This window comes from Herpailurus yagouaroundi, unplaced genomic scaffold (assembly GCF_014898765.1).
Source record: "Herpailurus yagouaroundi ecotype Mexico unplaced genomic scaffold, PumYag 162, whole genome shotgun sequence".
Lineage (NCBI taxonomy): Eukaryota > Metazoa > Chordata > Mammalia > Carnivora > Felidae > Herpailurus > Herpailurus yagouaroundi.
Window position 1 is genome coordinate 2,058,954 of NW_024412403.1, and position 15,566 is coordinate 2,074,519.

At 61.7% G+C, this 15,566-nt stretch overlaps 1 protein-coding gene across 2 annotated transcripts in view; it reads left to right on the forward strand.

Moving 5' to 3' along the window:
- Positions 1-15,566, forward strand: part of TSPEAR (thrombospondin type laminin G domain and EAR repeats) — a 151,093-nt gene that overhangs the window by 127,549 nt on the left and 7,978 nt on the right. For both annotated transcript variants that reach the window (XM_040483764.1, XM_040483763.1), the window contains exons 5-9: positions 309-465; positions 1,828-1,959; positions 2,628-2,854; positions 4,309-4,495; positions 5,666-5,895. In XM_040483764.1, coding sequence (XP_040339698.1) covers positions 309-465; positions 1,828-1,959; positions 2,628-2,854; positions 4,309-4,495; positions 5,666-5,895 — 933 coding nt within the window. The remainder of the gene's footprint in view (positions 1-308; positions 466-1,827; positions 1,960-2,627; positions 2,855-4,308; positions 4,496-5,665; positions 5,896-15,566) is intronic.

The window sequence follows — 15,566 nt, forward strand, 5'->3', positions numbered from 1 at the left end:
GATGGATGGACAGACAGATGGACAGATGGATGGATGAACAATGCAGCCCAGTCACTCTAGGCTGGTTCACAGGAAAAACCCCTTCCGTGGCTGTTGCCTTAGAACAGTGTAGAATTATCCACCATTGCTCCCAGTGCTCCCCACACTCCCAACCTATTAGCAGATTCTTCTCACCTGGCTCTTGAGGTGGCCAGACCCTCAGTCCTCATTCTCACCCCTCCACCAGGGTCTGGCCAGGCTGAGCCCAGGGGTGGGTCCAAGCACTCTCTGGCAACGATGTTCTAAGCATGCTCTCCGTCTCTCTGCAGGGCCTGGTGAGGCAGCTGGTCTTACTGCCTGGCTCGGATGCCACCGCAAGGCTCTGTCCCTGCAGGAGTCCCGAGTTGGCTGTGCTGTCCATCCCCCCAGTCCTGCAGGGCCCCCCGGGGAAGCCAGAAGATAATGAGGTGCTAAAATATCCCTATGGTTAGTAGGTCAAAGCCACCCACTCCCCCTCACTTATGGCAGACCCTGAGAGCCTTGTCCCTTGGTAACAGAGAAAGGAAGGTGACTATTAAGTTGACAAAGGGACTGGCTTGATGCAGATGGGCAGGGGTCCTGCCCAATGGCCACCAGAGAACCTGGTTCTTCCTGGACCCCCAGTGCTGTTCCCTGACCTCGTCTTCCTTCTCTTGAGCCTCTGACTTCCATCTGCTGCCTGTTTTGTCCCCAGAGCAGTATTTGGGGTCTTTACCCCCATCCCTCTCTGATAGGCATCTAAGCCTCAGCCCCCACCCCAGCGGGGACCCCAAACTGTGAGAGGCACATTCCAATTGTCCGTGACCCCCCAGCCCAGAGGGTCCCCAGCATTTAGCCCGTGCTCGCGTCTCCTGGGGCTGAAGTCACCATGCTGCGTATGTAAGCCACACACAACACCCCGGAGAAGCCGGATCCCGCCCCCACTGCAGCCCCCACCACTCAGCAAGGCAGGGGAGACAGCCCCAGCCCCTCCTCAGCCTCACGGTCATGCCTCACCAGTCAGGGGACGCCCCTCGAGCACATCCGCCTTTACACTCCCCTCCTGGGATGGGGTTTCCAAACTCCCAGAAGCACCAGCTGTAGCTTTTTCTATTGTGCTGGAGAGAGCTTTAATAGTCTATAAACTGATGCAGTTTGTTGTCATGCTACGTTGAATAATTTTGTAGGAACGGTACAACTTTGAATGATTGCTATAGTAAAAGAAGAGACACAGAGGAAAATAATTTCCCTGCACAGTGGAATTTTCATATGCTCCCCGGGAATTTTGCACATGTGTCCCATCATCTCAGAATAGGCGGGAAGCAGGACTGCCCCCCTGGGGCTCTGCTGGGCGCTACATCAGGTCGAGGTGCCCCGGGTCACAGTCGAGGTGCGGGTGTCGGCTTGGCGGCGACAACGATGTCACTGTGAATCCGCCACGCGGCATCACCGGGACGTGCGGACCTGGCTCGAAATGAGGTGTAACCACCAGCAGCGATGGGGTCAAACGCCACGGAATTAGGCAAAACTCAAGCTTAGATAAACTGACGCCAGGGAGAGAGGTCTGAGCGGCGAGCAGGGCAGTGGGTGTGCGATCACCAAGGCTTTTCCAAGGGGAGGAGGGCCGCCCTCTGGAGTGGGCAGTGAGGCTGGCAGGAAGCCGGACGGCGTGCATCCCGCCCCGCGGACACCCGGGGGGGAGCAGGCCACAATGGAGACCCCGTGTCCTCATGGTCCCCACACGCAGAGGCAAAGGTGGGACCGCCTGGGTCAGGGGTCCTCCTCCAGGGAGCATGTTCTCTGGACACTCCCCTTCCTTGTTCCCCCCAGAAACCGACCTGAAGGTGACTCTGGGGTCCCGGCCTCCATGCACCAAAATGGAGGATGCCCAGTTCTGGTTTGATGCTAGCCGGAAGGGGCTGTTCCTGTGTGTGGGCAGCCAGTGGGTCTCCGTGTTAGCAGGTGAGGAGGGCGGCGCGCCTCCTGGGGCTCTGGGGACTCGGGGGTTCTTCTTGGAGCCAGTGCGACTTGGGAATAGGGAGGACCCCCCGGACAGCGGGCTGCATATTCAACCTGGAGACGCGTGTCCTCCTGGGCGGGACACGAGGGGAGCAGGGCTCGCCACCCCTCCCCTCGTGCACGTCCAGTCCCCGTCGAGGGGACACCCTCCTCGTGCCGTGTCTGCCCCCGTCACACATGCTGGGGATGACACCAGGAGCCGGGATGTATGTTGTTCCCCTGGGACCTTCCGGCAGAGCCTTCCGCATGGGGACAGGGGGGTCGAGGTCACCCAGGGCGCTCTGGACAGTCACCCACGCCGCCCTCGGCCGCTGACCCCGCTGCTCATGGGCACAGCTTTGTGTAGAGCAGCGGGCGTGGGAAATGTCTAATGAGGACGCGACACGTCAGTTCTGTCCCTTCAGCGTCCCTGGACGCCGCATAGACCCTAAAACCCGCACAGCCTCCCCTGATGGCCTCTCCGTGAGGGTGAAATGCCCCCAGGCGAACCTCCCTGGCAGTCGCTGATGCTGTGGGGTCACGGCTCGGGGCCCTGGGGTCACACTCCCAAGCCGGCCTGTCGGCTTCCATGCGGGCAGGCATTAAGCGGGTCTCCACGTTTCTACTGCCAGCCAAGGAGAAACTGGACTACGTGGAAGAACATCAAAGCCTGTTCACCGACTCGGAGACGCTGGGCATCGAGGTCTTTGCCATCCCCGAGGCCGGGCTCTTCGTGGCAGCCGCCAACCGCAAAGCCACGTCCGCCATCTACAAGTGGACCGATGGGAAGTTCGCCTCCTACCAGAACATTCCCACGCACCAGGCACAGTCCTGGAGACACTTCACCATTGGGAAGAAGGCAAGTCTGCGTTCGGCGAGTTTCTCAATCCCTCTTATCTTGGAGACACCCGGAGTCCAAAGGTTGGGACCCCTTCCGTAGGAAATACGGGAAGGGTATTCCTCATGGTTTCAAAGTCTTACTTAGGTTCTGAGGGGCTTTCGAGATCAGACACTTGGTGGGGTCTCTAAGTCCAAAGTGTGACGTGCCTGTGGCTTCCTACAAAATAAAGACAAGACCATTCCTAAGATGCTGTCAAGTCCGTGTAGACCCATTGTGACTAAATTGAGAGCTTGTGGGCTCACTTGATGAGCTGGTCAACAGCGCAGAAAGCATCTCAGAATGCGGACGACCACGGTCCTGTCTCCTTGACTCACTCCAGGTCCCGAGGACATGCGGTGTCCAAACGGAGAGGGACAGGCCCTTAGGTGAGGGTGTGAGACCCTCACGGACAGCCCCCTCCCAGCCGGGGCTGGATGGGCCAGAGGGCATGATGTGGGGGGGGGGGGGTGTCTGAGCTGCGCCCCCAGCACGATGCACTCTCTCCCCAGCCCCGACACCCTCTGCTGCAGTGGCAGTGGCCGAGGGCCTCCCCCCACGACCCCGTGCCCGTCCTCCAAAGCGCTCACTCGCCAACACGAGTGTGCCCCGTGCGGCCCTGCCCTCACTAGGTGCGCCCTGACGAGGAAACAGCCAGCAGGTCAGACAGACCTCTAGGCCACCGCCCACCATGGCCCAGCCGTGCTCCCAGTCCAGCATGGCGAATGAGCGACTGGTGCTCTGGCCTTTTGGTTGACGGCATTTTCATTATAAAAAATGCAAACTTTTCTTTTTTTATTTTAGAGACAGTGCGAGAGCACGAACAGGGAGGGGCAGAGAGAGAGAGAGAGAGAGAGAGAGGGAGAGAGAGAGAATCCCAAACAGGAACCACACTGTCAGCTCAGAACCCAGTGCGGGGCTTGATCCCCCAACCATGAGATCATGGCCTGAGCCGAAATCAAAAGTCAGACGCTTAACCAGCTGAGCCACCCATGGGCCCCTAAGAAATGTTAACTTCACGTCAAGAAATATTAGGAAATTCAGAAAAACATTTCACCAAAGCAGGTGCCGGGCTCACTGAGCGCACGCTCGCTTCCGGGCTCAGCAGACTCACCCCACACGCCGAGCCGGCTTGCCTCCTGGTCCCATCCCATGTTGGGCACTTGCGTGTCCTACTCAGCTATGTGACAACATGTGCGTCTGTGCGGGAGGAGGACGTGATCGTGTGTTTCTGCTCGTCCGGGTGATGAGCGCAGTTCTGTGCACAGAGCCGTTTCTGATTTTGGAGGCAAAAATGAAGACAACAGACTGATGAACGTGACTGACAGATCCGGAGAGACAGTGGCCATCGGACAGAGACGCGGGTGCTCAGAAGATCAGCCCCAGGCCCCTCGCACAGGTGACAAGAACCAAGTGTCCCGGGTCCTGTCTTTCAGGTATTCCTGGCTGTGGCTAATTTTGAACCGAATGAAAAGGGCCAGGAGTTCTCTGTCATTTACAAATGGAGCCAGAGGAAACTGAGGTTCACACCGTACCAGAGGGTCCCCACCCACAGCGCCCGGGACTGGGAAGCCTTCGAGATGGCCGGGGAGCACTTCTTGGCCGTGGCCAACCACAGGGAAGGTAGGCTGTGGCCTCCCGCCTGGAAGGGAGCCACGGGGCAGGGGGGCTGACTCACCCGAACCCTCACCAAATGACCAGGTTATAATAAGCCACACCCAGCCTGATTCTTCGGGCTTGGCCATCTGACAGTGACGTCTGAGGGCGAACACACCTGAGCACCCTGGCAGCGTCCGGGCAGGCGGACAGGCAGGCACAGTCCGTGCGGGTGCCTGCCCTTGGGAGAGTGGTTACCGAAACGCAGGCGGCCCGGCTGCACAGACTGCCTCATTCGAAACTGACCACCCGACTGACTGACTGACCAACCAACCAAGTGACTAACCTTCCCGGAGGAGGTGACTGAGGCAGGTGTGAAGGCCAGCTGTTCGCCCGGCATGCCCTTGTCCCCTGGAGGGACGTCGGCGTGGACTCCAGCTGGGAGAACAGACTCGCTGGAAGGATAGGGGGGCTTGTTTGCCCCAGAACATGCCTTCTGCACACAGACCCTGTGACACAGCGGGTGCGGTGGGGGGGACAGGCCTGGCAGAGGCCGGGAAGCCTGGTTTCTGGGTCAGTGACGGCCTGAGTGACCGCAGCAGGCCCTTCCTGGGTGTGTAACTCTCGAGGGCAGGGTTCAGGGCAGCTCTGCCCACAACCCGCGGGGGAGGAGCCCTGCCTCCCGGCTCACGGGCAGGGGGACCCCAGGGCCCACTCCCCAGTGCTCCCCAGGGAAATGAGTGTTCCGGGAGAGGCTGGCCCAGCCAGGGGGGCTCCTGGGAGCATGTTGTGGGGAGGGGCCTTCCGGGCAGAGGGTCAGGAAGTGCAAAGACCTGACCTGTGGGGGACAGTGAGAGCAGGGGGCTCTCGGAGAGAGCAGGGGACAGTGTGAACAGTGAGGCTAGGGAGGGGTTGGGGCCCCATCTCCAGGACAGAGGGCTGCGGGGCAACAGGTCTGGAGCCCTCAAAGGCGGAGACCCAGGGAGGGCCTTCCTCTGGGCACAGGGGCAGGGAGTGCGGGGTGAGCAGGGAAGGTGCCCGGCGGCCAGAGGCCTCGGTGCACAGGACAGACCCCTCCCTCCCTCCGGCCTGGGGCAGGGCCAGGGCGGGCCAGGGCTCTGCCACGGCCGCCGTGAGGCTTCAGAAGTCCGCCTCCCCCCCCCCCCCTTCCCCGCCAACGCGGCTGCTTGGTGGCAGGTGATAACCACAACATCGACAGCGTCATCTACAAGTGGAACCCGAGGACCCGACTCTTCGAGGCCAACCAGACCATTGCCACCTCAGGCGCCTACGACTGGGAGTTCTTCACCGTGGGGCCCTACTCCTTCCTGGCGGTGGCCAACGCCTTCAACGGCACGTCCACCAAGGTGCACTCCCACCTGTACGTCTGGCTCCTTGGCTCCTTCCAGCTGTTCCAGGCCTTCCTGGTAAGGAGCCGGCGGGAGGCCCGTGTCTCACCCCTGCCGGGCCGCGCGGCACTGCAGTGTGGCGGCCGGAGCCGGGACCCCCCACCCCAGACCCTCCTCACCCAGGCACCTCCCCCACAGGGCTCAGGCTGAGCTCGTGTTGCCTGCAGCAGCCTGTTACCCCGAGTAGGGCCTGGGGGGCCCTAACGTGTGGCGGGAGGGCCCCTGGCCTGCCCTCCCTCCGGCACGGAGCTCCCCCGGGCAGCGCCGGGTGCTCGGGGGCCCTCATGCCCCCCGAATCGCCTTTGTGGGGGCGTCAGGCTCCTGTCCTGGGGCAGCTGAGCAGCGGCCCCGGGCCCGCCCGGGGGTGAGGGACGGGGCAGCACTGCCCACTTCTCCCTCAGACCACGAGTGTCCCGTAGACGGTTCCAGGCTCCTGGGCTACCCGCTCGTGAGCAGAGGATCATGGAGAGGAAGCACAGGTGTTGGCGGGGGGCGGGGGGGGTGGGGGGCCACTGTCTCAGTCTCAGGGCTGGAACTGGCTGCCCATCTGTTTTCCTGGTGGAGCCGTGGGGACTCCCTGTCTACCTCCGGGAATGGTGGAGAGGATGCACCACCAGTGTGACTCCTTCCTCCCTGGATCCTTCTGGAACATTCCTTTTCTGGTTTATCTGTCCCCTCACCCGCCCGGGAGAAATGCTTCGAGGGCCCTCTGAGCCTTGGGGTGGTGGCTCCTTTGGCATTGGACGTCCCAGCGAGGCGTCCCGTGTGGGCGGTGCCCACAGCCTGGGGCCGGTGGTCACAGGACAGAGGAGGGAACACGGGAACACACGGAACCCACCCTCCCTTCGGCTCTGCGGGGAACTGGGAAGGGCAGGCGGGCTTTGCTAAGCAGCGCCTACCTTGAGACCAGCAGCCGTGCAGAGAGGCTGTAGTGACCGAAGGCAGTCTAGAACATTCCACACACGCTGTCCCATCTAGGACAAGCCTGGAGGTGGCACATGGGGTGGGCCTCAAACGCATGCGAGGAAAGATGAAATTCAATGTCTCGGGCTCCTCTGCGGGGCGGTGGAGGGGTAGCATAGGGAGGTGGAGCGCTCAGAGGAGCCCGCGGCGAGGACACGGCCGGGCTCGCGGACAGCAGCTCGAGCCGGTTCCTGTTTGTTCCCGCCGCCGGGCTGGGCTTGCACCGGTCACGGCCGGCCGGCTGGAGGCTGAGGCGCTGTCCGCCGCCCGCTTGGGGGGCTCACGCTGCAGCCCCCCCAAGTCCCAGCCAGGGCACCGCGTCCCAGCGACGTTAGGACAAGCCCCAGAGGGTGAGGACAGCTGCAGGAGGGGCAGCCGGGTCCCCGAGCGCTGACGTTGCTCCAGAGGGTGTGGGCGTGAGCGGGGAGCCGGCCCGACCCCGAGTTTCCCGGCAGGGGGGTGGTCATTGCTGGGGCTGCTGGTTCCTGAGATGGGGTGCCCTGGGGAGAAGTGGGACCGGGGTGGGCACGATTCCTTTGCAGCCACGCGCCTTCGTAACGGCCAGAGGGGCTGAGCGGGCTGAGCCGCGTCGGCGGCTGCTGCTGGCCGAGCAGTAACCACGCAAAGCACCCAGACCAGGAGCTTCGCCCGCCTCCTCCCACTCAGTCCTCACAGCCACGCTGTGAGCTAAGTGCTGTCCCAGTCGCCCTGTACAGCTGGGGAAACTGAGGCACAGGGGTCCCAGGACTCGCCCCTGCCGGAGCCGCAGCTCTGGATGGGAACCCGGGCGGTGTGGTGCTTGCTCTTACTCCATTCGGCGTAGGACAGGGTCCTCGAGCACGCGCTCCTTACGTGGCATCCGCCATCGCTGTGATGCCTTGTGAACGCCAGGACCCGGAAAACAGCTCGGACGGCCTGGGGTGGGGCTGTCCCCAGCAACGGGCCTGGGTGTGTGCACACCGGTTTGAAGAGCATCCCGCAGCGGGCTGGCCTGGGGTCTGCCTGTCAGGGCCCACGTGGACCTAGACGCCAGGCCTTTGAGACTAAAGACGTGGGAGCGTCTGGGGCCTCCGCTGGGGCGTCTGGGGCCGGACGGCCAGGGAAGCGGGCCTCCACGGTGGCAAAATCAGGAATCCCCAGGAGGCCCAGACACGCGGGGACGGTGGCTGGGAACGAGCATGTGGCACTGAGCAGCTGTGAAAGGCGACAGGCTGACGCAGTTCGTGTGGAAAGTCCGTGGGCTCTACACTTACTCCGCGTCACCGGGTCGCGTGGATGTCCTACCGTGAGCGCGCCCAGCCTGAGGTGGGGTTCCGGGTGCTCACACATCTGTGGCCCACACGAGGGGCGACCGCAGGAACTGAAGGCTTTATTCTGGAGGAAGATTCAGGAAGCTTGTTTCCAGGTTCCTGCCTGGCTTGGGGGTGCAGTTTGGAGATTTTCACCAATGCCCACCGACGCCTTGACCCTAAACCTCCTGCATCTGAAAAAAGGCCAAGTTAGAGGGTGTTCGTTGTCTTGGCTCCTCATCCGGGGCCACGACCAGGGGGCCCGGCTCCCGGAGCACAGCCCAGCACCGACCATCCTCACCATCACCTCCAAGCCGACGGCTGGGGCCTCCCGGGGTTTGACCCAATCACACGAGCTGGTAGCTACAACAGCACGTACGTCCATGCTGGAGACCAGGCTGGCTCTGGGACACAAGGGGGTTTTAAAAATTATACTGATCTGCAGAGGTGTTCAAGAAGGTATTACATTTATAAAGTCAGCACAGAGCTCTGAGGAATCACAAGTACAGTTGCTAGCATCACATTGTTAACGTGACTGGAAAATCAAGGTCGGGGAAACTTCTAGAATGCAGAACCAGAAGCTGAGACAGAGAGGATCCAGCCGGGAGATCCAGAAGGAGTGATGGTGGGGAAGAGAGCAACGGGGCCATCAGAGGGGATCCCCGAGACCCGGGAACACGCCCTCGGAGGGGGCGCTGGCCCCGGAGACCGGATCACGCGGGTCTGACTGTGTGAGGAAATTCGCAGGCGTCGCAGGAAAGATCCTAGGACACTTTCCCAGTTTCTCACCCGTAGCCGTGCGCCCTGGCCCAGAGTCTGCCCTCCGTGATCCTGGGGAGACCACTCAGCCTGGATTCTGTTGGCTGCGCTTTGTGCAGGAGGAGGGGCACAGGGTGCCACAAATGTCAGTGGCTTCCTGCCACCGAAGGTTAGTCCTCACCAGGTGAAGCACCGTGAGGTTCCCGGCTCTCCGCTGCCACGTGTCTGCACCGTCGGAGCCTCGACCACGGCCAGGAGAGGCGGGAAGGCCCCACTGGCCGGCACTGGTCACATGAGCTGGCGTAGCTGCATGGGACACTGGGAAAAGTAGAGGAAGGTGCTGTCCTGGAGGTGTGCCCCGTGGGAGTCACCCCCGACACAGGAGATCAGAATCACAACTGGTGGCTCCAACCAAAGATGGTGGTGAAGGAAAGTTCCAGAATGGGAACCAGTGCCCAGATGGCACAGGTGGGAGGTTAGGGAAGCAGGATTCCGTGCAGGTGGGCTGAACAGGATGCAGGAGTGTCCACGCGGGTAGATTCCCTGGGACGGCGTCGCAGGTGCGGCATCCGCAGGGCAGGAGGGAGCGGCTCCCGAGGTGGGGGGCTGGGGAGGGGGTGCGGCGAGAGGCTGGAAGACATGGTCGTGTGCAGAGATGGGGTCTCCTTCCCCAAGAAAGAAAAAGAGGGAAGCAGGGATGCATTCCGGAAGAAGCAGCAACCAGCATCTTGTTGAACAGCCACGATGGGCAGCCCTCCGGGGCACGTGTGCGGGAAGCCATAGGCAGAGCCGTCACCATTCAGACTGCACGTGGGGACGGTCCCCAGGGCTGGCCCGGAGCTCCTCCCACCACTGAAACCCCCGGGCAGGGCGTGAGCTCAGCCTGGCCCCAGGCTCTGCCAGAGTGACTTCGGGGCATGGCCAGCGCGCTAGAAATGCGAACAGTGATGTCTGGATTCTAGAGCCATCCTGTGGACAAAGTCTGGGGTCCGACACTGAGTGCATCTCTTGGGGCTCGTCGGTAGAGGGCCAAGGGCAAGGGGAGGTGGAAGGAGGCTGGGGCCCCCTGTCTTCATCCTAGAGCTGCAGTGGGGTGTGAAGAGCCCATGCCCGCACTGCTCGCAGGAATCGGAGGGGTCTCCGCAGGACCCCCTAAGGGGACAGGCAGCCGCAGCCCCCAGGCAGGGGCAGCTCTGTCTCCAGGTGCCCAGGCCGGGCGCGGGCAGCCTGGGGCTCCCCAACAGGCAGGACCAGGTGGCGCGGAGGCCCGCCCTGTGCTTGGGACACGGTTTTCCCCCTTGCTGGCAGCCTCATGCAGCCACTCTGGGATTTCCGCTGAGGGCCACCTTTCTTGCTTCCCCTTTTGAAAAGCCTTTCTGCCATTTACAGAGATATTTGAAGGGAGGTCTGCGGCTGCATTTACTGGCTCCTGATTCCACCTCAGACCCATTTCACAGCTGAGAAAACTGAGGCTGGGAAGTGAGGGGACCCAGTGGGGGACACGGCTGGTACGTGCGAGAGCCGGTACACGCAGACGAGGCCCCATCGCTGGTGTGGAGCCTGGAAGGGGCCCCTGGGGATGCGTGCCTCCTCGCCCTGCCTGTGTGTGCGCCCCGTCCCCCTATCACAACAGGGTCGGGACAGGTGCTGAACTCTGCCGAGCAGACTCACCAGGGTCTTAGAAGGCAGGTGGGAGGCACTCCCGGGCTGGGGTTGCAGGAGTCTGTCCTCAGCGACACGGGCGGCGGTGGACAAGCCGGCCCGGGAGGTGGGGGGCGGCCACGCTGCATTTTCGGGCGGCATCTGAGAGCCAGCACCAGCCTGTACCCAGGCTGGAGCTGTCCCAGCAGCCAGAGCTCTGGGGGCACCGCCACCACCCGGCCCGACGGGCGACAGCAGCCCCGCGCCCGGCCCGGAGGCCTTCTCCCGCATGCCACACCGCCTCATGCCTCGACCACACCTCAAACCCACAAAATCCCACTTTCATGTTTTGCCAACATTTTTCACATCACGTTTAAGTCCTTTTAGGTCCTGGTGATGCCTTCGTGTGTTTACGATTTGGTTTGCAGTTTGTAACGTCTTTTGTGACCGTGAGCTTTGAAGCGGGCAAGGTTGGGTGCTTTGAAGGCGTGCGCACGTGGAGAGGTGCTGACCTCGAGGAGGCCCTTTCTGGAGGCACCAGCCAGACATGGGGTGCTGTGGGGGGCAGGGGGGCGTTTGAGCAGTGGCTGTGCACACAGATGTGCTGGGAGGGAGCCCGGGGCATCCCAGGGCTGCAGGGTTTGTGGCTCACCTGGGGCGCATTCCTCAGCCTCACCCCCTACGTCTCCCCGCCTCTCCCACCAGGAGTTCTAGAACTTTCCTTCAGCTGGCAGAGTCCAAAGCTCCAATGACTTTGACCCATCGGCTTAGATCAAAGAAGGCCAGAGCTGGGGGTGTCCGGGAAGGAATGAACCCCACCCATGGGAAACCCCGCCTCTAGCTGTGGGGCCTGGGCCCAGGTCACCCGGTGTGGACCCAGAATGGAGGGGAGAGGCGAGCGGCTGACCAAGTCAGGGTGTGGATGTGGGAGGCGGGACTGATGCATGTGCCGCTGGCAGAAATGAGGTCCAAGAGCCAGAGGGGCCAGCTGAGCGCCCACGGGAGCCCTGGGAGAAAGGGTGTGAAGTGTGGGGAAACAGGTTGTCTGGGGGGAGGGGGCAGGCAGGCTGGTTATCAGCGGGTGTGTGGGGCCGGGGGCGTGAAGCTGAAGTTTGTCAGAAACGTAGCTTCCACCGGGAATGTAAAGGGCCAGGAAGGAACTGGAAGACAGGCCAGAACGTTGGGTTCAGAGCCCTACCGAGGGGAGGGTCGCGTAAGAATGCCCCTCGGTGGTCGGTGCGCCGGACAGCCCTGGAAGGGGGCTTCCTCCTGGTGACTTCTGCGGCCAGGCAGCCTGGGGGATGGGACCCTCGCCCACTTCGGCCACCTGCATGCCTCGAGGACAGCAGCGTCCCCCCGGGACCCTTTGGGGGAGCTGCCTGTGTGCCCCTGGCAGCTCACCCCGCCTCCCGTCCTGTACCCCAGGCACCCCCTGACCTCGATTCTTTGCTCCCCGAAGCCAGAACCCAAGGGCCTCCTGGCCCAGCAGCTGATCCTCTCCTTCCCGGGAGCTCACCCACCCTGGAGGGAGGTTGTCAGGGGCTCCAGGTACACCTGGCTGCCGAGTCCCCCAGAAGCGCCATTATCCCCGTGAGGTGCGTGGGCAGCCCGCCAGGCCGCGTGCTGGGGGCTGTCGGGACAGGGCACCGGGGGATTTCCACTCAGAAGGAGGGAGGGAGGGGCCCGCCCAGCCCAGCAGGTGCCTGGCTACCTTGCTGGGTGCCAGGCAGGGTTTGGCAGAGCTGTTTGATGTGGGAAGTTCTTCTTCTCTCTCTGATGAGTCCCTAACGTGCCTAGAATCCAGGAGCCGCCTGACATCGGGCCCCAGGCCCATACACCCCGTGCCCAGGCTGGTGCAGCCCCAGGTAGAGACTCTCCCCACTCTCACTTCTGAGCCACGGGAGCCCGGCCTCCGGCCCAGGGCGAGGGTGTTGGCCCTGTTCTGTGAGGGCCGCTGGCAGCCCCGTGCGGGGCGGAGGGGTCGCTGACGGCCAACGGCCATGATCGGGGAGCCCTCGTGTGGGCCTCTGCCACCCTCCGCCCAGATGAAATACAGGATGCCTCGTTCAGTTCGAATTCCAGGTAAACAATGAATAATTTCTTGTAAAATCGTGTCCCAAGTCGTGCATGGGATACACATAGACTGAAAACTCACTGTTTATCTGAAATGCAGATTGGATGAGGCACCCCCGTACTCGCCGTGGCAGGCGCCCCAGGGCGGTGGGCGTGCGGACGAGAGCCTCGAAACCACACACACCTGAGTGCTCCCCCCTGCCTTACTGCCACGAGACACACCTCGTCCTTCCTCCTCCCCCGGGACCTCTTCCCCCTGTGCTCCCAGAGCCTCCCGCAGCCCCTCCGTGCTGGGACTGAAGACAGGTGAGCAGGCCGAGGGTCACGTAGGTTGGAGCTGGAAGGAAGCCGTGGCGACTGGGGAGATCCCGTCCTCAGAGCAGCTCCCGGCCGCTTGTACTGCAAGGGTGGGCCCAAGCGCATGTGTGCGTGCAGATACGCGCACGTGTGTGCATGGGTGCGTGTGCATGTCTCGTGTATGTGAGTGTGCGCGGGTGTGTATGTGCCTACACACGTGTGTGCATCCGCGTGCACGCAGGCACGTGCATGTGTGTATACAGGTGCGTGTCTGTGCGTGTTTGTACAAGGTGCATGTGTGTGCACAGGTGCATGTCTGTGTGTGCAGGTGTGTGTGCAAGCCTGTGCGTTTGCAAGCGTTAGTTTCCCAGTGACGTGGCTTCATCAGCACAGGGCTGGGGGAGCGTGTGACGTTCTGACGACTCCCGTTCCGTTTCTGGAAAGTCACGGAGCCGCAGGTGGAACTCTGCACGCGTGGGTCCTGAGCAGGTGTCACAGAGAGGACGGGACTGAAGACTCCATGGGCCCCAAGTGTCTCAGAGCCTCCTCAGATGTTGTGAGGTGGCCCCAGGGGACGGAAATCGTGCCACCTCGTGGAGCCACAGCCACGACAGGACAAGCTCATCCAAGAAAGCTTTAGCCCGGCTCCTGGCCCCCACAGGGAGGCAGTGACTGCCAGGTGTCCTGGCCCCTTGTCCTTGTCCTTGTGGCTCTTATTCTTTTAGCCGAAACTCGCCTGTTTCTGCTCCTCAGGACAGGTCCGGACCCGTTTCTAGAGCAGCAGAACTGGGAACCCAAGCGGGGCGAGGCCTGTCCTCCGTCAGGGCCCTGTTGGCTGGGTCACGGCAGGCAATGGCGCCCTCTGCTGGGCGTGGAGAGAATGCTGCCACGTCAGGCCAGAGTTTGTTCTTTGTCCCGGGGCTGGGGTTGGCTCGGCTCTGAGGCTGACGGGGGACGGGGCAGCACATCCCGAATCTGCACGTGGGCAAAGTGACAGATGTGCCAAGGAGGGGCAGGCACGTGAGGCCTCGCTGGGCATTGTGTAGCCAGGGAGGGACGCGGTGGCGGGTCACAGGCACGCTCCTGCCGTACGGCCAGCTGCGGCCCAGCCAGGACAATCTGGGACCCGCCCCCCGGCCGGACGCAGTGTCCCCAGGGGAGCAGCCCGGTCCCCAGCTTGCCCGCTGCGTGGCTTTGGGCATCCCCTCGCCCCTGGGCTCGGTCCTAGTCCGCACAAAGGAATCCCCCTAGACCCTGGCCCTGAGCACGGCCCCAAAATGTGCAGGGCGGGGACGGTGCTAAGAGCCAACTGTTGCCCAAACACGAGGAGTGTCCCTGTGTCTGGGGCCGTGGCGGCCGGCAGGATGTGTGGAGGTGACCTCCCGTCCTTAGCACGCTGCAGGGGTTCCCCAGCAACGTGCCTCAGACACTGACCCAAAGCACCGAAGACAAATCTTTTTCTTGCTTCCGAGGTGCCTGTGGACACAGATCCTGGATCTATTGTCCTGTTCCAGCTTTCTCGGTGGCCAGAAAAGCTGAAAGTTAGTCTTGGAAGGAAGGAACGGACCCTCTGCCTTTCACCACGCTTCATTCTCACAGGGCGGCCCGGCCGCGGGGGGGGGGGGCCCCGGCGCGCGCACACACAGCTCCCCACTACCCCCTGCCGCCGGGCAGGTGCACCCAGAACACGCCGAGCGCCTCTTCTGGGCTCCACCACGGCCCCACGGAAGATTCCAGATGAGGAGAAAACTTTTGCTTTTGTCAGCATTCTTACACATTGGGTGCGAAGTGATGTCTCTGTGTGGTTTAAAGTTGTTAATTCCCTGAGGACTCAAGATAGGGGGCGTGTGTCCACGCATTTATTGGCTTTCTGTACTTTCTTTTGGGAAATGTCTTTTGTCCTTATTTTAATTTTTTTTTTTTTTTTGCCTTTTCATTATTGAAAGACAGCTATGCTCACCACTATGCCACCAACACGCTTTTTCACTATTGACAACGTAGGAGTAATAGCCTTGTGACAATATAATGTTATCCCTACCTGTGTGTCGGGCTGCTGTGCAACGTGTGTGTGCACGTGTGTGTACATGTGTGCAAGCGCATGCATGCATGTGTGTGCGTGCACATGTGTGTGCATGTGTACCTGTGTGTGCTGTGTGTGCTTGCTTTAGACGCCCGGGATCTGTCAGTATTTTGCTGTGAACGCTCAGCTGTCTGTATACGCCCAGAACTCACCTTCCAGCGCCCTTGAGCATCTGTGCGGCAGACCCTGGCTCAGCCCGGCAGGGTCCGCCTTCAGCCCTGGCAGTGGCCTCCAGCTTTTCCTGCAAAGCAGGGCTGCTGGCAATCATTGTCACTTCTGTCTAAAAAGGGCTTCGTTTCACTTTCATTTGTGAAGGATAATCTCACCAGTTTTAGAATTCAGAGCTCACACACTTTGAGGATGTTTCTCCTTTGACACTGAGCACCCCTGGTCTCCAGTGAGAAGTCCGGGGTCACAGGCACGGCCGTCCCTGCGCTGATGTAGCGAATGTGTCTTCTCCCGCTGCCTTTGAGGTTCTCGCCTTGTCTTCTGTTTCAGTGATTTGAGCACCACGTGTCTGGGCGTGGATTTTTGTGTTTATTCTGCGTTGGGTCTCTGATCTTGGATCTGTGGTTTGGTGTTTTTAA